The sequence below is a fragment of the Ochotona princeps genome, chromosome 15 (genome assembly GCF_030435755.1).
Source record: "Ochotona princeps isolate mOchPri1 chromosome 15, mOchPri1.hap1, whole genome shotgun sequence".
In the NCBI taxonomy this organism is placed as follows: domain Eukaryota; kingdom Metazoa; phylum Chordata; class Mammalia; order Lagomorpha; family Ochotonidae; genus Ochotona; species Ochotona princeps.
The window spans coordinates 12,911,410-12,927,094 of NC_080846.1; the positions used below are offsets into that span (position 1 = coordinate 12,911,410).

At 44.0% G+C, this 15,685-nt stretch overlaps 1 protein-coding gene across 3 annotated transcripts in view; it reads right to left on the bottom strand.

The window, feature by feature from the left end:
* Window positions 1-15,685, bottom strand: part of TXNRD1 (thioredoxin reductase 1) — a 90,232-nt gene that overhangs the window by 55,151 nt on the left and 19,396 nt on the right. For 2 of the 3 annotated variants that reach the window (XM_058673045.1, XM_058673042.1), the window contains exons 2-3: window positions 14,493-14,644; window positions 9,318-9,378 (exon numbers count right to left, since the gene is read on the bottom strand). Coding sequence is in view for 2 of the 3 variants with exons in the window: in XM_058673042.1 (XP_058529025.1) it covers window positions 9,318-9,378; window positions 14,493-14,644 (213 nt within the window). In the remaining variant the exon portion in view is untranslated. The remainder of the gene's footprint in view (window positions 1-9,317; window positions 9,379-14,492; window positions 14,645-15,685) is intronic. The other variant, XM_058673043.1, reaches the window with a different exon arrangement.

Below are 15,685 nucleotides of genomic sequence, written 5' to 3' on the forward strand. Positions count from 1 at the left end.
TTCCATTCCAGCTCTTGGCCAAGGGCCTGGGAAAAGCAGCAGAAGATGGCCCGAGTGTTTGGGGCCCTGCCACCCACATGGATGACCCAGACGAAGCTCCTGGCTTTGGTCTGGCCCTGCCCTGGAGGTTGCAGCCACCTAGGGAGTGAATCTGTGAATGGAAGATCTCTATTCTTTTTTCTCCACAACTCTTTTGAATAAAAAAAAAAAATCAATCTTGTTTTAAGCATTTTTTGAAATCCATGCAGGTTTTTCATAATGTGCATTTTCACACATTATGAAAGCTTTTGCAGCAGATTAAATTCATATATCTAATTCCATGAACTTTAGAAGTACCCTGCTCTTATATAGGTAACTAATTAAATTCTGGTCAATAGGATATAAACAAACTATCATGTGCAACTTCCAGGAAATATTCTTCACTGGAAATGACATGACCTCCTTCAATCCTTCCAACTGATGACTAGAGTTGGGAAGTCCAACACGGAATGGAAGATGGAAGATAAATGCTGAAAACTGTGGGACACAGGAACAGGAGCACCAAGCATCAGAAGACAAGAACAAGATTACTGTGCAAAAGTCACATAAACCTGAACTGGCCATCTATGCCTAGGCCTCTTTTAAATAAGAAAAATGCCCTTTTATCTAGTTTAAGCCATCATTATTTTGGGTTACTGTTACACATGGCAAAATCTAGTCCTAACTAAAACATATACATTACAGGAAATACATTTACATGAGAGGAGTTACAAACATGGAAAAAAAGGAAGAAAATGAGTCTTGCAGAATCTGACCATCTTGATACCAGCAAGAAAACATTCTTTCTTACTTTGCAGACTTTCCCAGCATGCTCCTGTTCGGTCCCACAGCCTCACATCTCTCCTAAGGATTAAACCCTCTCAAATGTATGTCTCCGGTCATCCACACTCATACATCCACTAGCCTGTCTATATACAGACTCTGAACAACGTGTCCAACCAATCTCATGTCAAACCCCAAATCCAAACCAAAGCAAAACATGCTAACACCACATTCACGATCTTCCCTGATCTAGATCCTGTCTCGCCTTGCAAGAAATAATACGACCACCTGCCCTTCTTCATGATAGAAATCTGAACAACACTCTTGATTTCTCCCTCCCCTTCATCCAGCGTTGCCTTGTGGTTGACTTAGTCCTATTGAGGAATCATATCCTATCCACCTGTGCATCCTGGAGGCCTATCACGCAGCCAAGACAGGTGTACAAACATCTACATGATAATTAGTAATTTATGGACTTCTTGCCAGTCTTTATCCTGTGCTTTTAAAAGCAAGGCACTATTATTTTGTGAAAATTATTTAAAATTATTTTTTCTGGTTAACATCACAGCACAGAAAATGTCCCCATGCTATTAAAACTATGAGTCATTTTTAGTAGCTGCATAATATGACATTATTGGCAGTTACTATTAAGCACTGACTGTGTCAGGTTCTCTGATAGGCAATTTATATTCATCCTCATTAGAGCCCACATTTGGAGACTAAGGGCTTAAGAGCTCCATGTGTGGTAGCTATGATTAATACCCCACAACAGATCATGAGCCCACAGAAGGCAGGACTCATATCTCATGTATAAAACATTTGTTGATAGGATGAAAAAATGAACTAGAAGCTATATTTGCCAATTAAAATGATTTATTTTATAAAAAGTTTCATCTAAATCTAACTTTCTTGGGCCCAGTATGGTAGCCTAGCAGCTAAAGTCCTTGCCTTGAACACACCGGGATCCCATATGGACACTGGTTCTAATCCCGGCAGCTCTGCTTCCCATCCAGCTCCCTGCTTGTGGCCTGAGAATGCAGTGGAGGATGGCCCAAGGCTTTGGGACCCTGCACGCGTGTGGGAGACCCTGAAGGGGCTCTGGGTTCCTGGCTTCGGATTGGCTCAGCTCAGGCCATTGTGGCCTCTTAGGGAGTGGATCAGCGGATGGAAGATCTTCCTGTCTATCTTCCTCTCTGTATATCTGCCTTCTCAGTAAAAAAACAAAACAAAAAATCTTTAAAAAAATAACTCTAACTTCCTCATATCTAAATACATTGGGATAGAGAAGACATCAGTTGTCCACCTCCATCTGACATGGATTTGAACATGGATCTTCATGATACAGAAATATATTTTTGTGTTTTATTTAAGATAAATTCTTGTATAAAATATGTGAGTTGTTTCCTTAAATTAATAATCAGTTTTTCTACTTCCTTTGCATTTATTTTAAAACAGAAATTTACCTCACTAGAGGTATATTGCTTAGAATCTTCTTACCTGAATATTACATAATCACTGGTCTCTACTCTTGCTCCATTTATGTAAATATAGAGCACACATGAGGCTCCCAAGCAGGGCAGCAGTCATTTCGAAGGTCAGACCTATGGCAGAGGCCCACGGCATAGGGGTGTGTGTGTGGAGCACACCATGATTAACCAGGACAGAAGGGCAGATTAGATCAGAACAGTTCAGCATTGATTAAGATACTGGACTTAGGAGCCAGGTTCTCCAGTTCCAAATTCTCATTGCTACTTTCTGGTTGTACAACATTGAGCAAGTTATCTAACCTCTTTGTGCCTCTATTTCCTTATTTACAAAAATGGAAATAGTAATGTCAACCTTACAGAATTAAATTATTAAATTATTATTGCTAATGTTTAAGGTACTTAGAGCAGAGGCTCATAGAAATTGTTATGTAAGAATTTTGTTGGGTCCTGCGCAATGGTTCAATTGACTAATCTAACTACAGGCACTGGCATCCCATAGTGCATTGATTCATGTCCTGGCTGCTCAGTTTCCCATCCAGCACCCTGCTTATGACGTCAGGAAAGCAGTGAGAGAACAGCTCAAGTCCTTTGGGACCCTGCCCCTAGTGGGAGACCCAGAAGCTCCTGACTCCAGATAGGCTCAGCTGCAGCCATTGCAGCCATTTGGGGAGTGAACCAGTGGATAGAAGATCTTTATGTCTGTCTTCTCTGTCTCTCCTTCTCTGTAAATCTTCCTTTCCAATAACAATAAATAAAGCTTAAAAAAAAATGTGTTAGAGGTCAGCGTTGTGCAGCTGTTGTAGAAATGCCAAATAAATACACTATATGAAATATGCTACAGCCACTGAGAAATTATAAAAACTTATTATAATAAGTAAAATATGTATTCAACAAAACAGGACACAGGATACATAAAAGATGTAAAAATATTAATAGCACTCATCTCTATGTAATTAGAGGTAATTTTTGTATTTCATTTTACAGTGATCCCCAATTTTTTTAAAAAATAATATTTTTACCAATAAAACCAAAATGCTTACAGACTAAACATCGCTCCTAAGCAAGCAGAGCCTCCTGTGGTTCCCCAGTTCCTGCAGGGTGAAGCCTCTGGACCTGTTCACACTTCTCTCTCCTCTCTTCTGGCCAGGTGGTCCTGAATTCCTTACCCAGTACCTCTGTCCACTTGAAAAATGCCATCAAACATCCTACCACAGAAGCTCTGGGATCCTACAACCTTGACAAAGATCAGATTAGCCCCAAACTGGACTGGGGGCACATGCAAACAGTGGCATGGTCCTGAATGAGATGGTGCCTTACTCATCCACTCTGCCCACTGTGCTTGGCAGATGAAGAAAAAGGTCAAAACACATCGGCTGGATGAACACCCACTAATACCGAAGTGGTGAGATCTGAGCTGCCCCAAGGAGCCTCTGTGAGAGTTTTGTAATCTCCTGAAGAAACACAATTTCTGAAGAGGCACCCGGGAAAGCAGGCAGGCCCGGGCGTAAGCAAGATACTCCAATGCTGAGCTTCTGCTGCCTCACTCGTAAAACAGAAATGAATCCCATGACCACGCAAAGCTGCTGTGACGACAAAGTGAGAGAGATAGGAGACCCTGGCCTAAGAAAGGAGCCAAGATATTGATTCTTCTCTCTCCCTCTTGCCGAGGGCAGTGAAGCCACACTGTAAGCAGACAGGGAACAAAGAAAATACAAAGAAAATCGGAAGCTCCAAGCTGGTGACATGCGTCATCCATATGCACTTCTAAAAACTGTCACACCGTCTTCTTCAAACTTACACGGGCTTCCCACATCAATCACCACAAAATGGCAGAAACTGTAAGACTGAATTAAGATGATCATATTGATGACATCATGTGTTCTCAGTTCTAATCAACTGCAAGGATACCCAAAATTAAGTCGGAAGCCCTTCTGTGTCAACCAGCCCTGCGTGTGGCAGCTCATCCATCAGGCTGAATGACGGATAGCTGGCATAGGCACCACCAATTGCACAACTTCCAGTTGCAACAGCCACCATCACATCTGGAAATACTATCATGGTATCAACACTATGAACATCATACATGAGGCAGGTAGGGTGTGGCACAAAAAATTCCAAGAAGGTAGTCAAAGAAATTAGGAGGAGGGACCAGGAACTAACGATGGTTCCATTAGGCAACCAATCACCCTGTATGCTGACACCTTCGCACAACTCATTTCCTTGTCACGTGAAGGTTAAATCACCACCCCCAGCCCCAGTGGTATTCTGAAGATTAAGCAGGAGGACACACATACATTTCTGGTGCAGGCAGGGGACTAATTATTACTACTGCCCACACATCACTGCCAAGGCTATGCCTTCCAGGTGCCCCAATAACAATCTCAGTAGGCCTGAGTTGACCTTGATGGTTGCTCTCAAAAAAGAAACCTGCTATTAGATAGAATTATCCAAAATAAAGCCCAAAAGAATAAGAAGAAAATGTCATGATGATGAAGGACGAGGTCTCCTGGCAGCACAGCTTCCCTTTTTAAATTTCCTTTGAGAGATGACAGGAACTCACTGGGAAGTTAGGCAGCACGCCTTCCATGGACTACCTCAGGCCCTCAACTCTAAAGGCAGATAAAGGAAAATTCCCTGGGAGAAAAAAAGCCAAGTATAATTCCATTAGAGCAGGAAGTACGCCTGTCTTGTACTCTACCCATTTTCAATGCTTAGTACGAAGTCTAGCCAGCAGAAGGCATACAAGAACTATGCTGCATGAATAAACACACCTGCTGAATTCCATACAAAATGCCCCTTTCTACCAATGCTGCTTCTTGGGCTCTCAGTCTCCATAATGAAGCAGGTGAGGGGGACGATAGGTAGCCAGGACTGTTGTGAGAACCATGCCAATAAAGGGTTCTTCTGGGGCCAAGCAGATACAGATAAAGGTGTTTATTCATGAAACTAACACTTAGGAGACCACAGCTGCATAATTACAAGCTCCTGGAAGACAAGGACTCTAAATCTCTGGGTAGAGCTCACAGCACATGTTGGGAGAGTGCACATCCCATGCTGGGGACAAGTGAAACTAACAGCATCAAAAATGTACTGATCAATGATTTTCTTCTGACAAGGGATGCCAGATTTTTTTTTCTCTTTGTAGACCTTTTTTTATTATTATTATTACTATTATTATTGGAAAGCCAGATATACAGAGAGGAGGAGAGACAGAGAGGAAGATCTTCCATCCGATGTTTCACTCCCCAAGTGAGCCACAACGGGCTGGTACGCGCCAATCCGATGCCGGGACCAGGAACCTTTTCCGGGTCTCCCACGCGGGTGCAGGGTCCCAAACCTTTGGGCCGTCCTCGACTGCTTTTCTAGGCCACAAGCAGGGAGCTGGATGGGAAGTGGAGCTGCTGGGATTAGAACCGGCGCCCATATGGGATCCCGGGGCTTCCAACGCGAGGACTTTAGCTGCTAGGCCACGCCGCCGGGCCCTCTTTGTAGACCTTTTTTAAAAAAAAATGTGTTGGGGCTGGTGAGATGGCACAGTAGATTAAGCCCCTGACTACAGTACCTACACCCCACATGGATCCTTGCGCTCACTTGGGCAGTGAATCATCAGACGGAAGATCTTCCTCTCTGTCTCTCCTCCTCTCTGTATATCTGACTTTCCAATAAAAATAAAATAAATCTTTAAAATAATAATAATAATATTTGCTAATTTGCCTAAAATTAATATAACTATTACTACATATTCATATATTTTAATAGAAATAACTATATGTTCTAAAGTGAAGCAAATATAGTGAGAATACTTGCATTATGAGACATTTTTAGAGTATTTTTAGTGCCTGGCTCTTCAAAGAACAACCAGATTCTAAAATCTGCCTCTACATTTAATCTGTTGCCATGTGTGTTATTTTGGTAGGGGTAACTGAAAAATCCACAGGAGAATATGTAATACATTCAAGTTAGTGTGGCTGCTGGTCTCTTGTGCCACACAAGCAGAACTCAGTGGAAGCTAGTCACAGTGTGGAGTTTGAACCATCATCTGTCACAATAAAAACCATTGACCAGCTTTGCACTTTGAACTGCAATCTGGCTCTCCGTAACATCATACACTGACTTTCGGGAAATATTCCTTCACCAACTTATGCAGATATTTCCAATGTTGAATTATGTCAACAAACAATATCCAAAAATCACATCAATAAAGATTATCTTTCATTTCATCAGAAAAGTACCGTGAAGCTACTGAACCATATGGCAGATACATCTTCCAAAAGTCTCATTTTTCCTTTAAAAAAATCACATTTTATCACTGGCAGCAAAATATTGTCAGTTGTTTTCCTTGAAGTGGCAGATTCACTTTGTCCATTATGGGGGACATAACTGGCCCACACCCAAGTTAAACAGTCATAGCGTGACTGTTGGGCACGTATTTAAGTATATATGGTGTTGCACCAAAAAGGCAGATAGGTGAGCTTGCAAATATCAGCTGGACAAACACTATACACACTTTCTCATCACACAGTGTTATACCATGCAGGGTTGAGATTTAAGAAGGGTTTTTACTGCTTCATAGAGACATCTTTTTTTCCTATGTGTGTGGTGGTAAACAATCCAGTCCATTAGGACAAATGGCACCCCATCCCAGATTTGATTCATGCTAAACACTAACAGCTTTATACAACAATACTCATGCAGCATCAACACAAATGGCAAAAACAGTAAAACCGGTAGTGTTTTGTTATAATGGAAACAATTTTGACCTTAAGAATCTCCTAAATGCTCATAGGTACCCCGAGGATTCTTGAGACCAGACTTCAAAAACTGCTGCCTTAGTGGAAAAATCCTAGTCTGTCCCTGCTGGCTGCCCAGCTTCCAGACCAGAAGGGAGCATGAGACAGAAGCTAACTTCTCACATGTGACGAGTAGCAAGTGAGGACACAGTCAGTGTCATCCTTAGCAAAAGACTCCCATCCTTCCAGATGGTTCCAGCCAAAGGCACACTCATTGGTTCTTCTCAGGTAGCACATTAGCAAGAACAGGGTGGGAGCTCCCAGCTGTGATCTGTAACTAATATCATAGGGAAGGAAGGGAGCTTCCTCACCGGTGAGTGTTGCCCAAAGTAAAATTCCAAAGCGGTTAACACTTGCTTCCTTCCTGCCATGAGAACACCTTATCCATCCCCTCAACCTCCCATCCCACATCCCCAAGCACCCAGTACTGTCACCCTGTCCAACCTCTTCCATTTGACGCACCCTTGTTCGCCTTACCCTTGAAGGATATGTTAGCTTGCTTTGCCTTACATTAAGGTAATTAATTTACTTCCTTTTTCCTCATTCACACCAAGTCACAAGCAATTTGCATCAGCCAAGAAAATTTACATTTGTAAAGTGCCACTTTCTGATCCAGATAAAATTTTAATTAATCCTCCATAACACTATGGAGCACTTAGGAGCAAGCACCTTACTCAATACAGGACTATAAAGGTCATGCTAAGGAAGACAGATAATAAGATATGATGGGAACACAGACCAGATTCATGTAGGCTGGTATCTGAATTACAGACCTACAATTCATATGATTTCAGGGAAATCGTTCGACTCGGCTGGAATTGTTCCTTTATCTGTAAAAGTGGATGATGTCTTCCTTGCAGACTTCCTATGAGAATGGGTGACTTTCCAGCAACACAGTCCTTAAAACAAGACTGAGGGAATAGTGAGAGTAAGGGAATCTATCTTTTTTTTTTTTAATTAGAAAGTTGGATATACAGAGAGGAGGAGAGACAGAGTAAAAGATCCTCTGTCCAATGATTCACTCTCTAAGTGGCCACAACAGCCAGAGCTGAGCCGATCAGAAGCCAGGAGCCCAGAGTTTCTTCCAGGTTTCCCACGCAGGTGCAGGGTCCCAAAGTTTTGGGCCATCCTCAACTGCTTTCCCAAGCTACAAGCAGGGAACTGGATGGGAAGCGGGGCTGCCGGGATTAGGATGGGTGCCCATATGGAATCCTGGCATGTGCAAGGTGAGAACTTGAGCTGCTAGGCTACCAAAGCCAGGCTGAGTGAATCTAACTTAGCAGTAATAATTACTTGCAACATAACTATCTCCTTTCTGACCCTAGAAGTAAGATTTGTATCTCAAATCTCCATCCCAATGACCATCTGTCTTCCCATTTCCATCTGAATCCCTTGGCTGTTCCAGTCCTTTGGAGACAGGGCAAAATGGTCAACTCAGGATTCTCTTCTCCCCAAGCTACAAGACACACTGTTCTGAAATGCACAGTGACAGAAAAGGGGAGAAAGATCTCCCGTCTGCTGATTCTTAGCCCAGATGGTTGTGATGGCAAGGTCCTTCATGGGTGGCATAGTTACCCGAGCCAACACCTCCTACCTTCCCAGGCACATTAGTAAGGAGCTGGGTCAGAAGTGGAGCAACCAGGACTAATGTCAAAAGCAGCAGATTAGCATACAGTGCCACAGTGCTGCCCCCTGAGCACATTCTTAACAATGTTTGCCATCAAGCTCTCAGATGCTCTAACCCAAGCCCGAAACAGCAGGTGGACCTCAGTCCTAGGAAGAAGTTTCCATTTCACTACACCAGCCTTTCTTTCCCTGAGATTCTTAGCCTCATGCAACTATTTCCCCATGGCTCCTTTAATGGTCCTTTCTGGCCTTTATTTGTTCCTGCCACAATTCTGAATCTATCTTAACTTATATTTAATTCAAATACTCCTCGGTAAGTACTTGTCTACCACAAAACCAGCAAATACGGTACCTGTAACCAGGCCCAAGGTTAACAGGAAAAAGGATTCCAACAACGGGAAACTTCACATAATACCAAGGGTGTAAATCAAGCAAAAGCTAAAAGTAAAAACAACCAACCCCAAGGAAGTACATTGTGTAGTCACCAAGAGGAAATCACTAGGTACAAATGAAATAACAATAAGAATATCAAGACAGAAAAATTAAAGTTAGAGGAGATTAAATAACATGTATGGCTGGCTTAGTGTAATTTATGCATTAAACAGAACCTTACCTGTTTGATCAAGTTCAAGTACAAAATATGGGACACGCATAGACTTAAATAACTTCTTGACCTGGAAGAAGACGAAGAAAATAAGGGAGCGAATGAAAAGACAAAAGGTTACAACCAAGAGAAGGGCCTCTTATTCAACACTGACGCTTTCCTATTCAACCAGCCTTCCCTTTGAGAACTTTCCAGTTCACTCGCATATAATCCAAGACATTATCCCTGCTGACAGTAAAGGTATTTAAGAGTTATTTGAAGTGTGTTGTTTCCATTCTCCTGGCAATGACTCACTTGAGGAGCTTCATAAAGGTTTTACACATGCCTAGTGACTCAGGCTACCCTACTATCACAGATACTTAATACTCACCATGTTTTTAAAAAAAAACAATGGAATATGTAAGGCTTCCAAAACATTATGTGGCAAATCCTGCAGGTGAAGGGGTGGGGGAGGGGTTGTTACAAAAATACTAATCATGATTTTGACCAGTAACTTTCAACCAACAAATCAGCACAAAGAGTCTACTCCACCGATCATACACAAGTAAAAACTATATTTTACTCGAAGAATAAACTACCAAATTTAAATCAGAAGTGACACTTAGATTCCTGTTAAAAAAAGAGACTTTTACATGCAAAATATTTATGCACAAGATACAAATAACCAGATGTTGATCCTTTAGGAAACCTTAGAACTTTCCTTCTCAGGCTTATACTATAAAATTTAAAAGGTCTAAGAGTCCTGAGGTTCACAGAAATCACAAATCTTGCTTAGTTCTAAGTGTTAACTATTAATCAGGATACTCCGAAGTGTATATAAAGCATACTGAGGGGCTGGTGCAATGGCCCAATTGGCTACACCTCTGAGTGCAAATAGGCGCTAGTTCCTGTCCCAGCTGCTCCACTTCCCATCCAGCTCCTTGCTTGTAGCCTGGGAAAGTAGTACAGGATGATCCAAAGCCTTGGGACCCTGCACCCATGTGGGAGACCAGGAGGAAGCTCCTGGCTCCTGGCTTCAGATCGGCACAGTACCGGCCACTGTGGGCTGACTTGGGGAGTGAATCATCGGACGGAAGATCTTCTCTGTCTCTCCTCCTCTCTGTATATCTGACTTTGTAATAAAAATAAATAAACCTTTAAAATAAGAGTTTCTAGAATAACAAAAGGGACTTAGAATTCATGGACTGGTCAGGAGTAGGCTAGCCTAGTGGTTAGGACATGCACACCAATTTCCATCTCCATCTCCTGACTCCAGCTTCCCAGCAGTGTGGACCCTGGGAGGTGGCAGTCACCGTTCAAGCAGCTGGTCCCTATCATGCACCTGGGAGACCTGCATTGACCTATCTCCCAGCCTGTACCCAGCTCAGCTTCATCCAGCCCAGCCCAGTGGTCTTGCCACTGTGGGCATCCAGGGAACAAGCCAGAGGAAGGGACTTCTCTTTACCCAGCCCCCTCTCTGCCTCTCAAATACATCAAAAAAAATCAGGTGTAAGAGTTAATAAGGATAGGGCCCGGCACCGTGGCCTAGCAGCTAAAAGTCCTCGCCTTGAACGCGCTGGGATCCCATGTGGGCGCCGGTTCTAGTCCCGGTAGCTCCACTTCCCATCCAGCTCCCTGCCTGTGGCCTGGGAAAGCAGTCGAGGACAGCCCAAAGCCTTGCACCCACAAGGGAGACCTGGAAGAAGTTCCTGGCTCCTGGCTTCAGATCGGCATAGCACCGGCCGTTGTGGCTCACTTGGGGAGTGAATCATCAGACGGAAGATCTTCCTCTCTGTCTCTCCTCCTCTCTGTATATCTGACTTTGCAATAAAAATAAATAAATCTTTAAAAAAAAGAGTTAATAAGGATAAGAATCAATACTGGCCAAAATGTGGGATTGTGACAAATACACTGGGACTCTAATTACCTTCTACTAATAGTAATCTGGACCAGCAACCGAAATCTCCATGGCCGAATCAGGGAAGGATAAGATAGACTTTCAATTAGTTACTAATTCTTAGAAATATGTAAGTAGAGTGATCAAATAACATCCTGGACATAGTAGACATTCAGATGGCCACAGAATAGTGTAGCCGTTGACAGGATTCACTGTTTTTAGAAGTGACAGACATTTGGTGACTAACATTTACCTGAGCTTCAGAGAAGATGGAAAATCACCATCTAAGACTTTAAGTCTTGATAGGAAAACAGGAAAGGCAACAGTTCCTTTGTTTAACAAACACTTATATAGAGTTTACTGTATGCCAGGCATGTTCTGTGGCTTTCAAAAATATCAGCTAACTTAAGCCTCACAAACAACTCATGTCATAGGTACTATTATTATCCTCATTTTACAGATGAGGAAACTGAGGCACAATCAGTAAATAACCAAGGTCACATGGCTAATAAGTCACAGGGCCAAGATCCAAACTCTGACCTCAGAATCCAGCTCATAACCATTGTTTGGTAACCAAAATGATTAGACCACCACACAATTTTAGAGATAAACGAAACCTCACGAATCAACTAGTTCAGGTCCTTGACTGTAAAAATAAAACAAGAAGCAGAGGAAACTCCCAAATCATCAGAGCTAAACCATGACACCCCGAGAGATGCAGAGGTACCCAGAGACATCTAATACCCAGTCCTCCTCCAAGTTCTCTGATTTTACTGTCTGCAACAGTCAGAATTTAGCAAGGTTTATCTTTTTAAAAATTCCTTATTCTTTTTTCATAAAGTTTTTGTTAAAATTTATTTATTTTTTAATTGGAAAGGCAGATATACAAAAAGAAGGAGATACAGAGTGAAAGATCTATTTGCTGGTTCACTCCCCAAGTGGCCACAATGGCCAGAATTGAGCAGGTCTAAAGCCAGGAGCCAGGAGCTTCTTCTGGGTCTCTCACATGGGTGCAGGATCCCAAGGCTTTGGGCCATCCTGACTGCTTTTCCAGGCCACAAGGAGGGTGCTGGATGGGAAGTGGAGTAGCTGGGATACGAACTACTGCCCATATGGGATCCTGGTGCATGCAAGGCTACCTGCTTGAGCCCAAGATTTATTCTTGAAAGAGTTACAGATAGAAGGGACACACACACACACACGGTAGTGGGAAGAAAGAGAGAGAGAATCTTCCATCTGCTGCTTCATTCCCCAGCTGGCTACAATGGCCAGAGCTGACCCAGGCCAAAGCCAGAAGACAAGAGCTTCATCTGGGTCTCCCGCACAGGTGAGATCTGGGAAGTAAGTCAAGGCAGAGCCAAGCTGAGAGCAAGTGAAGCTGGACGCATGAACCGGCAGCAGGCCTGGAAATGGAGCTAGTTACTGAGGCCACTGTGCTGAGCAGAGTTCACCGAGTAGAATTTAAAGTCAAATTTCAGGAGCATCGAAACGCCCTAGCTGCTTCTGCAAAGCACCAGGTGAGCTTGTCTTTCAGCTCCCATTCAGTAGTTAATCCAGGGTGGCTTACATCAAGCTACCCCAAGGCCATGGGTATTTTTTCTCTCTGAAAAGCTAAGGATTCTGGGGAGATTTCATCGCGCTTGGAAAGGCGAGATTGGCAGCAATTCAGAACTAGTAAAACCACTTGAGCAGGACCCTTAGAGCATGCCCCACATCGGGAACCTGGGATGGGTGGGAGGCTGGGTGGGGGTTCTCCCTTTATCTCTTGCTTTACCCCAGATACAGAAAATAATAATAATAATAATAATAATAGTAATGTGGAAACAATGGCTTTACCCACTTTCCTGTAGCCCTTGACCTTTTATGCCCTAACCAACTATGTAAAGATTATCAAAATAAAATAATTACAAAAAAAAAAGAATTAAATGGGGGAGGGGTGGGGAAATGGCATTGTGGCATAGTACACAAAGCTGCTGCCTGCAACATTGGCATCCCATACAGATACCACTCTGAGTCCCAGTCATTTTACTTCCAATTCAATACCCTGTTTTTGTTTTTATTTTTAAAAGATTTATTTTTTTATTGGAAAGTGAGATATACAGAGAGGAGGAGAGACAGAGAGGAAGATCTTCCGTCTGAAGATTCAGTCCCCAAGTGGCTGCAATGACCAGTGGCGTGCCAATCTAAAGCCAGAAACCAGGAGCTTCTTCCAGTCTCCCTTGTGGGTGCAGAGTCCCAAGGCTTTGGGCCGTCTTTGACTGCTTTCCCAGACCACAAGCAGGGAGCTGGATGGGATGTGGGGTCACTGGGGGACATGAACTGGTGCCCATATGGGATCCTGGCACGTTCAGGATTTTAGTCGCTAGGCTATCAAGGCCAGGCCCTTCAATGCATCTGGGAAAGCAGCAGGACATGGCCCAAGTCCCTGGGTCCTGCACCCACCCAGGAGACCTGGAAGAAGCTCCTGGCTTTGGCCTGGCCCGGCTCCAGCTGTTGCAGCCATTAGGAGAGTAAACCAGCAGACGGACAAGTTCTGTCTGTCTCTATCCCCCCACTCCCATGTAAACTCTGCCTTTCAAATAAATAAATCTTTTTTTAAAAGTAGAACATACGAGTTATTCTTTTTTTAAAGATTTATTTTTTATTGGAAAGGCAGATCTACAGAAAGGAGAGACAGAGAGATTTTGTATCCACTGATTCACTCCCCAAGCAGTTGCAATAGCCGGAGCTAAGCCAATCCAAAGCCAGCAGCCAGGAGCTTCTTCAGGGTCTCCCATGTAGGTTCAGGGTCCCAAGACCTTAGCCATTCTCTACTTCCTTCCCATGCCATAAGCAGGGAGCTGGATGGGAAGTGAAGTAGCCAGGACATGAACTGGTGCCCCTATAGACTTCGAGCAGGGGGCAAGGCACCATGCTGGGTGCAGATTATTCTTTACAAAGTCACTTTCCACATAACCAACCAGATCATGGAAATGAAAAAAATAGAGGAATACTCTTATGTAATAGTTTCTTATAAAATGTTCCCTTTAGACACACCCAAAAGAGCAGCAAATGAGCAGGTATGGTAACTGCCTCACACTGACCTTCCCTGACCTAGAATCCCTGGTAACACCTGCCTTGCCCGCTCAGAAAGAGACAGCTTCGGCACTGCTGCTCTCAAATCAACATTCTCCAGTGACTCCAAAGCAAGTTACACCCACACACGCCCTTTCTAACATGAAATCCAATTGTCAACACCTGAGCTCCAAGGTCATCCCCATTCCCCCTGATGCCCAGCTCAGCCCCACCCCTCGACCCTGGGGCATTACCTCAGCACAGCGCTTGCACGTAGACGTGCTGAAGATGACCACAGAGTGACCGTCGATGTAGGACTGCACCCGGGCCCTGGGCTCTGCAGGAGCTGTGCCGGCCGCTCCTGCTGGGTGGCCGGGCAAAGTCTGATGTGGATGATAACCCTTAGCTGGAAGTCATAGACGCAAAGACAGTAATTATCAGAAGGGGAAACAGGACAATGCATTTCCTAACAGTAGGGTTCACTCTGAAAAGCCTTGCATTAGGGCCCAAGGACTATAAGAAGGAATCAGGAAGAACTCAGACATGGATTATAGATCTTATCTGATTAGCCCCCTCCAGATCCCCCACTCCAGTCACCATATTCAACGCGGACTCCCAGGGAAGCCTAACAAAGGCAGGCCATGGTGTGAACCATCCCCGGAAGCAGCAGGAGAGCCACGGGTTCTAAACCCTGGGGGCCACGCCTCGCCTCTTCTCCACTCCTACCTGCGCTGCAAACACAGCGAGGCTAAAGGCCAGAGCCGTGTCCCCTTCCCATCCAGCACTGCTCGCTCAGAAACTGGGCCCAAACCAAGGCTCCTGCTTCTCTTTTTTCTTCTCCAACTCACTCTTAGGCAGACACAGGATCTTCAGGCCCCAGGCACAGAAAAACTTCCACAAAAATCCCTGCAGAGTCTGTTTCCTGCCTAGGAGTTTACTCTGGCCCAATCAGGCATCAAGGGAAACGGGATCAGGCTTAGAGGCATGTCACCCCAAGTGACACCATCACTAGCCAAAACCACCAAGAAACTGCTACCTCTGTCTTGTGAAAATTGTTAAGCTATCTGTCTCCTCCAAGGCCCACAGACAAACCAGACCCCATTCTGTACATTCTCTTTTTTAAAAAGAATTATTTTATTTTTATTGGAAAGTCAGATATACAAAGAGGAGAGACAGAGGAAGAGTTTCTGTCCATTGATTCATTTCCAAAGCAGACACAACGGCTACAGCTGAGATGATCCAAAGTCAGGAGCCCAGAACCATTTCCACGTCTCCCACGCAGGTGCAGGGTCCCTCGACTGCTTTCCCAGAACACAAGCAGGGAGCTGGATGGGAAGCGGGGCTGCCAGGAATTAGAACCGGCACCCATATGGGATCTCGGCATGTGCAAGGCGAGGAATTTAGGTGCTAGGCTACCACACTGGGCTCCTCTCTGCATACTCTTGCT